Source organism: Phocoena sinus, chromosome 11 (genome assembly GCF_008692025.1).
Source record: "Phocoena sinus isolate mPhoSin1 chromosome 11, mPhoSin1.pri, whole genome shotgun sequence".
NCBI lineage: Eukaryota > Metazoa > Chordata > Mammalia > Artiodactyla > Phocoenidae > Phocoena > Phocoena sinus.
Window position 1 is genome coordinate 25,344,259 of NC_045773.1, and position 16,595 is coordinate 25,360,853.

General features: G+C 41.5%; 1 protein-coding gene across 1 annotated transcript in view; it reads left to right on the top strand.

Moving 5' to 3' along the window:
• ADAMTS9 (ADAM metallopeptidase with thrombospondin type 1 motif 9) overlaps positions 1–16,595 on the top strand; it is a 172,844-nt gene that overhangs the window by 39,563 nt on the left and 116,686 nt on the right. Inside the window, exons 11-14 of the mRNA XM_032648471.1 lie at positions 362–466; positions 6,353–6,498; positions 14,958–15,139; positions 15,230–15,366. Of these exons, the coding sequence (XP_032504362.1) occupies positions 362–466; positions 6,353–6,498; positions 14,958–15,139; positions 15,230–15,366 (570 nt within the window). The remainder of the gene's footprint in view (positions 1–361; positions 467–6,352; positions 6,499–14,957; positions 15,140–15,229; positions 15,367–16,595) is intronic.

Sequence of the window (16,595 nt, forward strand, 5' to 3'; positions counted from 1 at the left end):
CATTGCAAACCTAAACTCACATCACATATTTCCAGTGTGATACTTTACTCTTTGCCAGGCTCAGTTTCCTTATCTGTAATATGGGGAGATGTTACTAGGACCAGATGACATCTCGTATGTTTCTGTTGTACAGTAGTTCCCCTTTGACACCCCGGCAAGTCCTCCCGGGCATAGAAATGCGTCTCCTGGGCTGCTCTCTCTATCCGTTGGAATATTTTATCATTTATCATACCAAGAAAAAAATCCCTTTCTAACCTACGCTCTACATCATTGGCAAAATGTTAGCTGAAAGCAACCATTGCCTTGCTTGATACCGTCTAATCACGTCGTCACTGAATTGTCATTCAACTGAATTGTGCAGATGCAGTGTAGACGGCTCTGGTGCAATAACGTGGATGGAGCGCACAAAGGCTGCCGGACTCAGCACACGCCCTGGGCTGATGGGACCGAGTGTGAGCCTGGAAAGGCAAGTAACGCCCCGATCCGTCCTTCTGTCTTGGGGCAGACATGGGCAAGATTTGGGCTGTAGGCTCAGTCACCATTGTTTAGAACATAAGTTAATGTAGCATATTTCAGCATGCATAATACCTTTTCGAGGCAGGAGGTTCAACTTTACTGTTGAAAGTTGTGCAGACTTACCTTATAGCATAATACTGACACGAGGGACATAGCTATCCTTATTGCCTCGATTTTAAGACATACTTTTTCTCATTTTAATGTTTTTTAAATCCCAATGTGCTTTTCAGTTTATGGGTACATTTAATGTGAGGTAACATTTCTTTTCTCTCTCTTTCTCTCTCTCTTTCTTTCTCTTCCTCTTTCTTTTGGGGTGGCACTGGAAGGCCTTTATTAAGCTGGTGGAACATCTTAAAATTACGGAAATACGGGAAGACTTACTGTGCTCACTACTTGGGTACAAGGCTTTTCCCAGCCTGTATTGACCCCTTTGAGGCACTGTGATGCCACCTGAGATACATCCAAATCCACATCCTGAGTTGGTTATAATGACTCCTACTTATTGGTTAATAACCAAACAAAATCTGCTGCTTGTACAACCCAATGATAACAATGTCCCAGCAACTAGGAATATGATTATTGCAGCCTTTTGCACCTGGTGTCCATCTAAAAAAACCAAAAAGGTAGTATGTTAAGGCTTTGGTTACAAAAAGTTTTAGATATAAACCTGATTTTTTTAATCCATACAAAAAATGGTGTTCAGTCACTTACCTATGATGTAATCCCTGTACTATATCTGAGTCTCATGTTATCCTTACATAAGATTTTTCCTTTCTTCTCTCATTGTCAACTTTACTCACTTTTAATATTTTGTTCTCATCTCATTTTCTGTTCTTCTACTTTGCCTTGCGGAATCAGTGGCCCCCAGAGTGTTTCCATGGAAACATGGGGTCCTCAGAGATGAGGAACTTAACCGTCCCTTCCCCAGTTTTATAGATAGGAAACAGAAAAGAGAAGTGACTTGCCCAAGGTCATTCAGCTCATTCAGGGCAGAGTCCTCACACACCCTACCCACTCCCTTCCCAGTTCTCTCCTTTGCTTTCTTTGTCTGAAGGAGCTGCAGGGTCCACAGGAGTGTCCATAACTCAAGCTCACTGAGCTCTTTAAGTTTCCATGGTCAAATAGGAGAACTAGTGGCTTATCCAGTCATTTCTCAGAGTGTTTTTTTTATTTTTTAAATTTTATTAGGGTGGTTTTATAAAATTATAATGAAGATGATTTTTCACTTGATTTAGCTTGGTTACTCCATCAGCTCTGGTCTCACTTCTCGATGGCTAGGACCTTAGCAATTGAGAATACAGCTTTCTCCAGGAGCTGCCTAAGAAAACAGCCTAAGGACATAGGCATAACAGTTTCTGCACCGCACCTTTCATTAGCTTAAGAAGAAATATATCTCCTTGGCCATAGTGAACCTTTCACATTTTGCAAAACATTTAACTCGAAGTTCTGATGGCCAGAGGATCACAGGTTTGAGTGGGGATATGGTTCTCGGGTTTCCATGGTAACCATCAAGCATTCACTCTTTCTTCATAAATGAAGATGTGGCCTCAGAGTCCTTCTAAACACAGTGACCCCTATAGCTGCTCTCAGTTGGTGGGAGATGACAATAGACATGGTATCTAGTTGACAACTTGGCTAGTTGGCTTGAGTTGGAGCCAGCCAACTATATATTTAAATGGAGTCTGTCTGAGCTCAAAAAAATCACTGGTATTATGTCATGGTTCTTAGTCAATCTGATGCACCTACCTACTATGTCTATTTCTGACACATGTTACTGCTGGAAAAAACATAACAAAGTAGAGCTTTCAGTTGTATGATGAATTGTATTTAGTAAAATAGTCATGTACAGGCTACCACGCTCCATGTAGTACTATGGTATCCCAGTCAATCGTGGAGCACAGAACCTGGGAAGATGTCTGTTGTGTCTTCTTCTAGTCTTCTGTTTTTGTAACAGAAACAGAAAATAAGAGATTGCATGGTAATCTTATACCTGACAAATGGGGAAATAATTGGGGAGATCTTTCAGAAAACATTTCCCTTGTATGCTTTTGTTCGGCAAAAGCAAGGGACCTCAAGGCATTCCAAAAGGCAGATTGAGAACACCTTCAGAGAAGCAGCTATGTGGAGAACATGATAGGTACATTTTTAGTTTGTTTTAGAAAAGCGGCTAAGTCTAGCAACTTATATTAAAGATGTGGATGTTCATTTGTTTATTCCCCAGAAGAACATTTATGCACTTTACAAATAAGATGGTAAATATGTTGGCATAGACGTTCTTTGTGTTTTTCCATTTCGCTTTTGTTTTCATAGAATTGGCAGTAAAACCTTATCCTTTTCTCTAGTAAATTCTGTATCCGTTTGCTGCTGGGTTAACTTTTTCTTTTTTCTTTCTCTTCTCTCTGCCCTGCTCCCTCAGCAGTAATCTGTCTTGGGTTGCTGACACAATGTTATTTTGATGAATGACTCTCTCATGTCCTTTTATTTTCTCCATTCTCCTCTTAAGTCCATTAACATTTTCATTTTAACCCTGTTTGTAAATCTGAGATTTGAAACTCTTGTGTTTTAAGCCTCCTTGGGACAAAATTGACCTCCAAATTGTTCTTCCAATCTCAGAAAGAACATTTATGTAAAATATCATTTAAATGGTTTTGAGCACTTTGAGGAAAGGCTGACTATATACTTCGGCTCTGGCTCCAGTAGCCGCTAATGCTTTGTTATGATGTAATGGCTTTTCCAGTATATAATTATTGTTTGTTCAAATTCCTGGTAAAAGAGATTATCTTGATACATATTCGTCCAGCCTCTGTCACCTCAGGTTCTTCCCCTCTTCCTCTGAGGTTCTCCCTCCCCTGTGAACCCCTGCCAGTGGTCGTATCAGTAAGAAATGTTTAATTTGCAGGTGAATTTTTAATTAGGTTTTCTTTTAAAAAGGGACCCTATGAGGACATTTGAATCCAGTGCTGAATGGCAACACTCTGCTTAACCTATGCCCTTATTCTGCTCTGGTTTATGGTAATGCTTAATGAGAATTATGGTCGCTTTGAAGATTATTCTTGTGTGGAGGTAGAGTCTATAGAATAGAGAGGCCAACAGATTGAAGACTGAAGTGACATGAGGAAAAAAATGTATCTACAGAAAAATTTCATTATGAAAGTCCATGACTAGTCATAGGAACGTTCTCCTTAGTGTGTAGAATTTATAAAAGGTGTACCTGGCGTCAAGATTTGATGGCTGAATTTGGGCATCAGCTGTGACCTCAGTTGTTTATTAGTTAGGATTTTTTGTTCAGGTCAGACCAAATGGTGGTAGTGTAAGCAAGTTGGCTCTTTTTCTGACACACACACACAAAACTAGTCAGAGGTAGGCAGGTCATGGAGCTATTACGGTAGGTCTACAAAATCATCAGAGACCCAGGTTCCTAATTTCTTTCTGCTCTACTATCATATGCAAATGGCCATCGTCCTCAAAGTCACAAAATTGCTGCTATAGCTCCAGCCATCAACTCTGAGTCCTGGGCAGAATGAAGCCAAAGGGCAAGGAACAAAGGGGCAAAAGGACCTTCCCAGGAATCTGACCCAATGAATTCTGCTGACATCTCTTTGAGCATTCCTATCTATACAAGAATCCAGGGAAATATAGATTCTATTAATAAGGATGAAGGAGAGAATGGATATTGGGTAGACACATTGGAATATCAGCCTTACCTAACCATCTCATTAATCTTGCTTTTAAATTTCAGTCTTTATTTAGATGTCAACAGTTGTTCCCATTTGCTCACAGTTGAGAGGCAGCATGTGTCACAGCTGAGAGTATGCACTCTGGAGCCAGATTGTCTGTGTTTCATTATCAGCTCAGCCCATTACCAGATGTTTGACATCAACCTCCCTGTGCCTCCATTTTCTTTTCTGTAGAAATGGGGGTAATAGTAGTACCTGTTTCATAGTATGCTGTGAGGACATAGCGCTTAGAACAATCCCTGGCAAATGTTAAGTGCTATGTAAATATTTGCTCTTATTATTACAAACGTTGTTCAAGTTGGGTCTCCTGTGTGCTCAGCTGTGTACTAGGTGCTTTCCATACATTGTCTCATGTTATACTCAAAACATCTTTGGCAGGTAGGTCCCCATTTTTCAGCTATGGAAGTAGAGTTCAGTGACTCACCCGAGGTCACAGTTAGTTTGTAGAATGGCCATCCCACACCCCCAGACTGTTTGCCTGCTAAGCTTTGTCCCCTTAAGACCTGCTCTGTCCGATATGGCGCCTACTAGCTACCCATGACTGGCGAGCACTTGAAATGTCAGTCTGAACTGAAATGTGCTAAAATGAAAATACACACCAGGTGTTAAAACTCTAGCATGGAAAAGAAAGTGTGGGAAAAAATCTTATTTATAATTTTATGTTGATTACATGGAGACACAGTAATGTCTTAGACATTCTGAGCTAAATAAAATATATTAAAGTTACTTTCAGTGCTCTTTTTACTTGTTTTAATGTGGCTGCTAGAATTTTTTAAATTACATATGTGGCGCATGTTACATTCTTATTGGATAGTGGCGCTCTAGACCAAGCTGCCTCTCATTGATTTTCTGTGCATATATTCCAAGAAATGTTCAAGACGGCTGTAAAGACAGCTATAAAATGATCTCAGGGAGTGAGGCGGTCACCTCCGCCCTCATTTCCTGGGTGCAGAGTTGCCCGGGATTCTTTGGATGCCGAACCTTTTAAGCCTCAGCCAAACAGCCCAGGAAAAGGGATGTGTCCTCAGATACTCAGGAGGATAATTACAAGGGAGAAGGCAGGGCAGAATAGAGAAAGCCTAACTGCACTCTTTAAAATAATTGTTCGCCAGACCTTTGCTGGAACTGGCCATTGACTGAGGCTTCACCAGCCTCTTATCTGTTCCCTTTCCCCACACGCTCCCCCCACTGCCTGGCCTCCAGGCTACTCTGCTTCTAAACTCCGTGCCTGGGCCCTCCCTGTGGATAAATCACAGTGGCCACCACCAGCTCCGCTTCAGAGATCTGAGCGAGCGGCAGGGCGTCACCCTCCTGCTGCCACTGCTGCCCCTCTTCCTTTGTCCATTGCTCATTGACCTCGGCTTCGTGTCGGGGCCTCACACCCCAACAATGGCAGAGGGTTGAAACGGGCTTCTCCACTCACTTGTCCTGCTGAGGAGTTTTACTTTGTTTTGCTTTAAGCATCATGGCCTTCTTCCTGCTCTAGGCTGCAGAATCAGAAACCATTAGTAACCAAAAAGCAATAAAGTTTAGGGCTCTCTGTACTGTGTCCATTTTTGCTTTAGTCTCATCCTGTGTGCCCTGCTAGAGTGAGTTTATAGGAATCATGTAACTAGCTTTTTTTTCCCTCTCCCATTTAATTAAAATTGGCTTTCAAATCTGTGAGGAGCAGTAAAGCATTGTATTTTACCAGGCTCACAACATCTCTAGGCCTTGTTAATGGAGATGCACTATGTAAATCCAATAACTCATTTCGGCCCTGTCTACAACCAGTAGACAGCCCATTTCCACGCCTCATTTTTCCAAGAAGACTAATTGAGTGCTTCTAGGCTGGCCATGGGACTTACCCTAACAGCCTGGAGCCAGCCACTCATTGGGCAGTTTTATTCAAGCCAGTGGTAAATGAAGACACAGCCTAAAACCACTAAGCCCGAGATTAAACTCCCTACTGTTTCCATGACTCACGTAGATGATGAAATTGTAGCATTTCAAACCAGCACATGGAAAACAATGAAAGTATGGTGTATTTAAAAGGACAGCAGGTCCTACAATATCTCAAGCACCGAGCTCTCCCTCACTGTTCCCCTTATTAAATACAGCACTGCAAGTTTGGATTTTGTGTTCCCAAAGAAATGGAGGTCCCTGTGACTGATGGATCCTGGGGAAGTTGGAGTCACTTTGGAACCTGCTCAAGAACATGTGGAGGGGGTATCAAAACAGCTGTTCGAGAGTGCAACAGACCAGAGTAAGTCCTAGAACTCGTCACTCTTATTATTGGGGTAGCAGGGGTGAAAAATTCCTAAAGGGACTAATTTAGCTGGAGGCAAATAAAGAGCTCTTTCCAAATTAGACAGTGGGTGGACATCTAGAGCTGCCCAGACCAATGTTATCTAAGCTCTATCTCTCTGTATTATTATTTTTCTCCTGTGACTCTTTATTATTAAAAGTTTTGTTTCTTAAATGGTAGATGCTTTGTGTTGGTTGGTCAACAATTTTGACAGTCAGGTATATCTCATTGCCTGCCCCACCCCCCGCCCAGAGCTTGGGATAGCACACTAATAAAGTGAACAAGTGATTTTCATGAGGAAACAAAGAAATCGGACATTTCCTTCCAGATTGTAGATAAATGTATCCTTTCCAGTTAGCTACTGAAATGCTAAAAAGGGCACACAGACCCCCAAGGCGGCATGAGTGAACCCCAAGGGACCTGGAGCCCTAAGTCAGGATTTACTTTTGAATCAAAAGTAAAGTAGGGCTTCCCTGGTGGCGCAGTGGTTGAGAGTCTGCCTGCCTGTGCAGGGGACACGGGTTCCGTGCCCTGGTCCGGGAAGATCCCACATGCCGCGGAGCGGCTGGGCCCGTGAGCCATGGCCGCTGAGCCTGCGCATCCGGAGCCTGTGCTCCCTACTGGTAGAACCTTGTTGAAACTTACATGCTCAAATAAAGCCCACAGGATTCTTTCCCAGCATCTTATCACGATAGACATGTGTTTGGGGAGAGGCTATTTATAAGTGGATTTTAAAAGTTCCTAACTTCATTATAAGTCATGACATCAAATTTTATGTGGATATAAGATGCATAAAGTTTAAAGGGATAGAAAATAATACATGATATTATTGCCATTGAACCTATGTGGCCCAAGAGGTCTTCCCAGATTCGTTTTTAGATGTGCAAACTCACAACCATTTTTAAGAACCAGCTGCGTTGGGGTTTATAAAAGGATCTGGCTCAGCAGTACTCATTGATTTTTAACAGCCTGCATTAAGGATAGCAGACTGGATTGTAGAGAGAAGCAAGCAGGTAAAGGAGCAAAGTAGGCGAGTGCAGTAGACTAGGTTGTACTGTAGAGTACTTCAGACCAAGGGTGGGGTGCTTCCAATTTTTTATAAGGAGAATATGAATTGTGTATACCAAAAAGGACATAGCTTTAGCCTGCTGTTGCAAGCCCTGGTCTAAATAAGTAATCTGTATAGTCCAAAGCACAGATGGGGATCAATTTATTTTAATTTATTTTTGTTCACAGTCCAACATTACTTCATATCCACGTAATATTAATCTCTAAGGACAAGTAAAGAGCTATAAGACATAGGCTCTGGTCTGTAAAAGTAACACTGTAGCTATGGATATAAACTAATACACGTTAGGTTAGATTTTGCCATAGTGTCTATACTTAGTATTTAAAATAATAATATAAATAATAGTAGATGGTTTCAGAAAATTCAGATACACAAGTATATCATATAAAAACTTACTGCCGGGGCTTCCCTGGTGGCGCAGTGGTTGAGCGTCCGCCTGCCGATGCAGGGAACACGGGTTCGTGCCGCGGTCCGGGAGGATCCCACGTGCCGCGGAGCGGCTGGGCCCATGAGCCATGGCCGCTGAGCCTGCGCGTCCGGAGCCTGTGCTCCGCAATGGGAGGGGCCACAGCAGTGAGAGGCCAGCGTACCGCAAAAAAAAACACACAAAAAAAACTTACTGCCCTTATTATTCTTACCCCCAATACTCCCCCACAAGAAATAACCACTAAAAAATAATTTGTTGTGTGTTATTTCAAACTTTTAAAAGAGATTATAAATGTAATATGTATTATATGAAATAAATATTAAAGAATATAAAATAAGGGTCATCCTATATATACTGTTCCACAGCTTGCTTGTTAAAATCAGTTATATATCCTAGCTGCTTGTACTGTTGAAGTTTTAAAATAAAGCATTTTAAGCTAGCAGCAGATATGATGAATTTTTTTAAAACTTAAAAACTCTTGGGTGGCTACATTGAACCAAATCATGATTATTATAGTGAGCTATTATCATCATGATAGTGTGGATATTGCAAACAGTAGGTACTGTTAACATTTTGACTCAAGAATATTCCATTCAAAAGAAGTGGGGGGTTGTTTTTTGTTTTTTTTAATAGTCTTAGAATAATTCTAAAAGCAGTGTGGAAAGTGGAAAGAGATAAATCACTGCATAATTGGAATGGAACAGACAAAGAAAATCACCCAGTGTAAAGATCTCAGCAGGAAAAGATCTTGAGCTTCAAAGTGAAGCAAAGATCCTCTCATTCAGAAGTTAGGAACCGATCATTAAAGACTTCAATTAGAGGTCCTTGTCCTGGCTGTTTGCTGTGGGAGGTTTTAAAATAACACAATCCACCTAGCTGAGTGTCACCGCTGACATCATTTCATTAAAACTCCTCCAAGTTATTTGCACTTCGGGATGTCCCTGGGAACTAAGGAAGGAGTCTGCCTCTTAAAACCAAGGTTATGATGGCACTGGGGGAGTCAATTAGACAAGGGAAAGGGACACTGGAAAGGGAAAGTCAGGTCCAAATCAGTTTAAGAGCTTGTTCAGAGAAATTCGCAGAGCAACTGCTTCATTATGTAGAATGTGGAAGTGGTTGCTGTCCTGATTCTCAGGAAGTTTCAGAGAATGCAGCCCCTCCCAGCCCCACCCCCACTGCTGGCAAAATGCTTTTCTCAGTTTGCGGAGCCCTTAGACTGTAATGAAGAGCTCCATTTTCAGAATCCAAGGTATACCTTTATTGAGAACACTGCGTTGTTCTTACGTTTTCACTGTATTCGTGTGATTCAAAAATGTATTTATTTAGCATCTGCATACTTTAAGCTATAGTTTTAGGTTTTTTATTTTCCTTGAAAGCATGAAAGCTAAAAAAGAGAAGCAGCCTTGCCATGTGCATGGGATCGTGCTATACTTGATGAGCAAGCTTTAGAAAGCATTTCCTTTCTAATTTCAGATCCCAAAAAAGTTGTTGGTCCAAACTGGTTCACCATCATGAGAATGGAGCCCTAATGTTTTATCTTTAAATGCTTTATGTTTTCAATCCCATTTTCGACTGACGCCCTACATATAAGATAAGCATATGTTCTGGTGTGTAAGGATGGTCCCGATTTACATCTGTTGTCCTGGAGAAGTTATTGATAGCTCCCCTTTCAATTCTCAAAAGTGTCCTGAATTAAACAATTATGTGGTCACCTGATGTATAAGAAACATGTAATAGAATAAAATTTAAAATCAGAATGACCAAAAACATAACTTGGAGTACCAAAACAAGACAAAGCGCTGGAAATAGACAATGCATTACCAGGCCATTGGCCCATATACTTGTTGTTTTGTGCTCTAAATTTGGCTCTGAGCTTCCTGGTAGCTGGAACAAAATGGTTTATAGAATTGTTGTAGTCCATAAAAAATCACACGAGTTCTTTAGGAAAGGCAAAGTATTTCCTTCTTCCCATGCTTCTCTTTTGCTTTTAAATTAGGAGATAGGTTAAATTAAAGAATAATAATAAACTCATAGATTTGAGAAAAGACAGGATTTGTGAACTAAATATTTCCCACTTAGGCTTTGAGTGTAGCAACTGCTTATGATATCTTCCATAAAAGAGAATAAACATATGTTTGTTTCATGTAAGAAAACCAGTCTCTCATTTGGGTGTAAAGAATGGCAGCAAAGTTTTTTTGAGCGCTGAGTTGGATGAACTTACAGATGGTCCCCAACTTATGATGGTTAGACTTAAGATTTCTTTACAGCGGTGCAAAAGCAATTCGCATTCAGTAGAAAGAGTGCTTCAGATTTTGCATTTTGATCTTTGGTCAGGCTAGTGATACGCGGTACGATGCCCTGTTGATGTTGGGCAGCGGTGGCCACTGCACCTCCCAGTCAGCCACACGATCATGAGGGTAAACAACTAATACACTTAGAACCATTCTGTACCCAGATAACCCTTCTGTTGATTACTTTCAGTACAGTCTTCAATACATTATGAGAGACAGTCAATACTTTATTATAAAATAAGCTTTGTGTTAGATGACTTTGCCCAACTGTAGGCTAACCTGAGTGTTTTGAGCGTATTAAAGGTAGGCTAGGCCAAGCTAGGATGTCCAGTAAGTTAAGTGCATTAAATGAATTTTCGACTTAAGATACTTTCAAATGACAATGGGTTTAACAGGGCGTAACCCCGTCATAAGTCAATATGTCTTTTGAAATATTGAGAATTGGTTGCTGTGGGAGAGCCGTTAACTAATGAATGAATAGAGATACCCAGTCCCATAGACTGCCCCATTTGGCAGAATTATTAACGATCGCTAGTATGGTTCCCTGGCCCACACCATCTAATCCTTGAATATTCTTTCAGCATTCTCTGTAATCGGTTATTAGACCGCTTCTTAAAACCCTCCAAATATAGAAAATACACTACCTTCTCAGGCCGCCTGTTGTATCATTAGAAATTTCTTCCTTGTGCTAACTGTAATTCATCGTAAGTAAACATAGATGTTGAGATTTCTTTTCAAACCCATTTGCAGACCAAAGTTTAACTTTCCTTGAGAGTAGAATACACCTGCCATGATCTTGGCAAAAATTCTGTCATAGCTTTGGCCACGCGGCACCGTGAATTGTCTTTGTATATATGATTCAGCTTGCCTGTGCTGAATATAGTTACTTTCATAGAAATTAATCAGCAGTTTCCTTCAGTCCTTTCCATCCCTATTCGACAAGCATTATTTTAAAAGCATCTTAATAGTTAGAAAATGCGTTAATATTATTTTTAAAGCTCCATTTCCTATAATTTTCAGTATTTGCCTATATGGGGAAAAAAGTTCCATCCAGCTAAATTATTAAATTAAAACATGAATTTCTCCATGCTGAAACGTAAGTTCCGTTGTGTAAAGCCCTCCTCATTACACAGGACATGCAAATCAAGCAGAGATCCTGTTGTCTAGGATATTTAAAAAGCCATATATTTCTAAAGGACAAATTCATGCTTATTCATAAAATATCATTTGCCTTTACATAAAAAGCAAATAAAGTCATAGAATCAGTTTTGAAATGGAAAAGAGACCTGTCTCAAGAGAGGCAGCGTGGGAGAGAGGCCAGACTGTGGGCTTTGGGTCAGGGAGACCTGCCTTGGTCTCTCAGCCAGTATGTCTGACTTAACTGCATGTGACCTTGCCAGGTTACTTAACATTTCTGAGCCCAGTTCAAGCAAGGGTTCAGAAACAAGGATGCTACTACCTACTGCACAGGATGGCTATGCAGAGTCAGTGACAAAGTTGCAAAGTGACATGGTGCCCTGTACACTAGACTACTCAGGGGTCAGCAAACTTTTTCCGTAAAGGGTCAGATAATAAATATCTTAGTTTTTGTGGACCATAGGATGGCTGTCCTTGCTATTCAACTTTGCTGATACAGTGAAAAACATGCGTAGATAACACGTATAGAGTGGGTGTAACTGTGTTCCAATAGAACTCTTATTTATGAACAGGGAAATTTGAATTTCATATAATTCTTGTGTCTCAAAATATTGTTTTTATTTATTTCTAAATTTTTTTAGAATGTAAAAACTATTCTTATCTCACTGGCCATGTGAAAACAGGTAGTAGGCTGGATTTGGCCCACAGGCTGTAGTTTACAGACCCTTGTAATAGCTAAACATTTACTGTATGGCTGGCCTTGTTCAAGTGCTTTGAATCTATTAACCCGTTAATCCTCACTCAGCCCTTGAAGTAAAGCATCATCTTTCTTTTACGGGTCGGGAAACTGAGGCTTAGCAACACTGAGTGATTTACCTACGATTGCACCATGGTTAAGAGGCAAGGCTGGGATTCAAATCCTGTTTCCAGAATCTGTATCTATAACCTTCGGCAATATTGCCTTTTACATGGAGTGTTTTCTGTGTGTTCTTTATTTTTTTAAATGTCATTTATAGAAGTAAGTCACAAAATGCTCTTTGACATTTGATAGTGGTCAAAGCAAGCAAAGGTGGATTCTGTTACCATGTGAATCAGGAAGCCACCTGCAAATGTTAACTCTTTGCTGCCCAAGGAACTGCTGCTCTTGATCAATTTCAAGAGTCAGAAAAGACTTCTTATATAAGAGAACCGAAAGAAAAAAAATCACTGAAAAAAATTTATTTTCAAAGGGAAAGAAATATGAGTTACTTTCAGACAACAGGTAAATGATCTGATGGATCCATTGTAGTTTGTTGGGACATTTAAATAGATTCCACAGAGATCATTTCAATTTGAGAAAAAAATTGAAGGGGTCTTCCTTGTAGAAGGAAAAACAGGTTTTACAGCGTTATGAGCCTGATCTATTATTCATGTGTCATCAGTGATATTTTATGCGTGAGACTGGGGTGCTTTGGTACTGAGAGAAGAACTTGGTATCCAGAAAACCAAGGCTGTATCTCTAAATGGCACCAAAAAAGAAAAAGACAGGACTCTGGACCATAGTTCCTGGAGAATGAAGCAGGAAGAGCACAGTGGGAGAACCTGGGAAGCTTGGATTCCAGTCCTGTCTCTGTTCTTTTATTAGCTGTGTTACCTTGGGCAAAGTCCTTAACTTCTCTGAACCTTCCATCCCTTGATATAAAAGTACCTCAGCTACCCTCCCCTTGGGCAAGATATGAGTGAATATGGGTGAGTCAAGCACACAAGGCAGATATAAATCATATGGGCCTAATGGGGAAATGATAAGACATAGATACTGTTGGGTTTTGAGCCGTTTTGCATCCCTAGATGCAGTCTTCTTCATAATGACCATGAATAGTTAGTTATGAGACTCCTTGCTGAGCTCCTCGTTTATAACAAGCCTTTCAGGCGCACAGCATCATCTCTGTTTACATGTGCAGAATGAAGCTTACGGAGACCAGGTAACTTACACAAGGTTGCCCAGCTTGTAACTGCAAAGCCCATGCTCTTACCTCCCTCTACAAATCTTTGGTGGATGGAACATGTTTATGACAGCATCATGGCCAGGCAGCCCTTCCTGAGGCTCAGGCACTCTGCAGTACCACTGAGACTTGCCTCACGGTGCACATGTCATAGCTCAGATTTGGTACTCAAAACAAAGAAACTGCTGAATCGGATGGGATTAGGTTGGGTTGTGCTGACACGTAACATCATAGTCACTAACATTTTTAGGCATTTGCTGTGTGCACTCATTTCAGAGAAGAGGAAAACTGAAGCTCTGGGAGGCTAAGAACTCTGTCTAAGGTCACACAGTGAGGGTGGGGCCAAGACAAGAAGCCAGATGCAACTCTAGAGCCTCACGGGCTCAGCTAGACTGCCCCTCATTCTGTATTTTATAGTCATGGATATATTTCCCTTCCCCAAGCCCTGTTAACAAAACAAAGCCAAAAAACAAAACCAAAAAAAACCACTTCTTATGGTCCAAATTACTCTGAAAGATTCATTCTAAAGAGAAAAGGTAGAAATCTTTCAGTTTGAGAGGTGCCCTCAACTGTGGTACCTGTGGTATCTGAGTAGCTCTGGTATCCGAGCTGCTCCAGCCCTGGGCTGTGAGTGAGTCCAATTTCCTCTGATTCTGTGATCTTCCCGTCTCTGTGATGCACTTGGCAAGCTGTTGACTGCCGGGAGACGGGTTGTTTAATATACTCTCTGGGTCACATCTGGAAAATCCATGAACGGGGTTGCATGCTGAGATTAAATTTGCATTGTGATGCTTTGCAAGGCGTCCTCCATACTCTTGTCACACAAAAGTTAATGAAACCTTTACACCCTCTCCTGTTAAGTTAGTCAAAATATGAGCACATCTTATTCCATCTTATTTGTAAAACAAAGCAAAAACAACGCTCACGCAGGGAGAGAGAGGAAGAGAGAAGAGGGACAGAAATGAATGGAAATGGAATGGTGCAAGTTTTAGGATGGTTGCACATGAAAGTACCATGATACGGAAGCTAGACAGGAGGATTCCAAGTACTCATTTGTACCCTTGGCCTTCTGTGTTTTTAAAACTGAAGGACTATGGCTGTTCACGGGAAGGAGGACACAGAATGGCCTAATAGATGCCAGGTTTTATGTTTCACACTTTAAGTTAGATGTTCTCCCATTTTATCTTCAAAACAGCCTTACCAGGTGGTGCCTTCCCATTCTACAAATGGAAGGGCTGAGGCTCAAGGACCTTCAGTGACTGGCCCAGGGTTATACACTTAATGATATTGAAGGCAGAGTGCAAACCCAGATTCCAGAGCCCTTGCCCTGGCCACTGTCACTGTCCACTTCACATTTGCTTCCCTCAAAGACAGGAAGCCACATTGTAATACATGACATTATGATACATTAGAGAAATACGTTATAATACAGTATGTGTGTTCTTTACATTATCAAGTAATGGGGAGAAATACATTATAATACAGCACGTGTGTTCTTTACCTTTTCTCAGGCCAAAAAATGGCGGGAAGTACTGTGTAGGGCGCAGAATGAAATTTAAGTCCTGCAACACGGAGCCATGTCCGAAGCAGAAGCGAGACTTCCGAGACGAACAGTGTGCTCACTTCGATGGAAAGCATTTCAACATCAATGGTCTGCTTCCGAACGTGCGCTGGGTCCCGAAGTACAGTGGAAGTAAGTGCATCTGGGGACGTGCTCGTGGCTGGCAGGCTGGCACGGGGTCCAGGCACAAAAGTCACGTTGCATGGTGTTTCTCCTGTCTAGTTTTGATGAAGGACCGCTGCAAGCTGTTCTGCAGGGTGGCGGGGAACACGGCCTACTATCAGCTCCGTGACAGAGTGGTCGATGGAACTCCATGTGGCCAGGACACCAATGACATCTGTGTCCAAGGCCTTTGCCGGGTGAGTCCCAGATGGCGATTTCTTCACTGTGTTGTCTTGCTGCCAAGCTGTGATGTGTGGCTTCCTTGATAGAATAGCAGCTGCTAGTATCTGTGCATCATCTCCAGGGCAGTGGTTCTCAAAGTGGGGGCCCCCGGACCAACATCAGCACCACCTAATTCTTTTTTTCTTTATGTTTTATTTTATTTGATTTATTTTTTTTATTGAAGTATAGTTGTTTTACAACGTTGTGTTATTTCCAGGTGTACAGCAAAGTGATGCAGTTACATATGTGTGTGTGTATTCTTTTTCAGATTATTTTCCCTTATAGGTTATTACAAAATATCGAGTATAGTTCCCTGTGCTATACAGTAGGTCCTTGTTGGTTATCTCTTTTCCATATAGTAGTGTGTATCTCTTAGTCCCAAACTCCTAATTTATCCCTCCCAGCACCACCTGGTTCTGATGCATGCCAGAGTTTGAGAACCACTGCCCTAGATTTTTCTGACACTCTCTGTGGGAGTCTGAAAAAAACCTCCCTGTGAAGATTTATTATAATTGACACACATACACACTTCTTTACGATAACCACAGTGCATAAGGTTAAACCCAAAAGCTTCCTGACAGTGAGTTTTGTAGATTGAATAGCTGTGCTCCAAAAAGATGTTACGAGGAGGAGCCGGCCTCACTCAGATTTCTGATTTGAAGCAGGATAACTTCTACCAGAGACATACAGGCAAATTATTCTTGGGAGGGAAATTGAGACCCTTCTGGCAGATGGTAAAGCGTCAGAGTGCTGATTTCTTGAGGGCTTGGCACCATTTCCCTGCTCTCACCAGTCAGAACTCATCCCTCGCAGCCAGGCTCTGAGATGATGTATCTGTTCCTTGCATGAAGTCCAGGGCACATTGGAGCTCCTCATTGATAGGGTTTGATTGAAGAGCCCCTGTGAGCTTCACCCACCTCCTGACCCACAGCTACAGCGCGGACTTCCTTTTTAGTCCGTGCGCTAGAGCAAAACATTGAGTGTCTCCGCAAAGACTAGTTCATTCGAAGGAACAAAGTAGTTGAGGATGTGAACTCTGTCCTGGTCTTCTGCTGATTGCCGGTGACCTTTTCAGACCCCAGCCTACACTGCTGCATTGCATTAAGATGTGAAGAAATTAAAGAGGCCACTTAGAGCCTGAGGCCTCAACCTGGCAGCCTGGAGTCATGCTTTTGTCCTCCATTCATAGCCTGTATTTAAACAT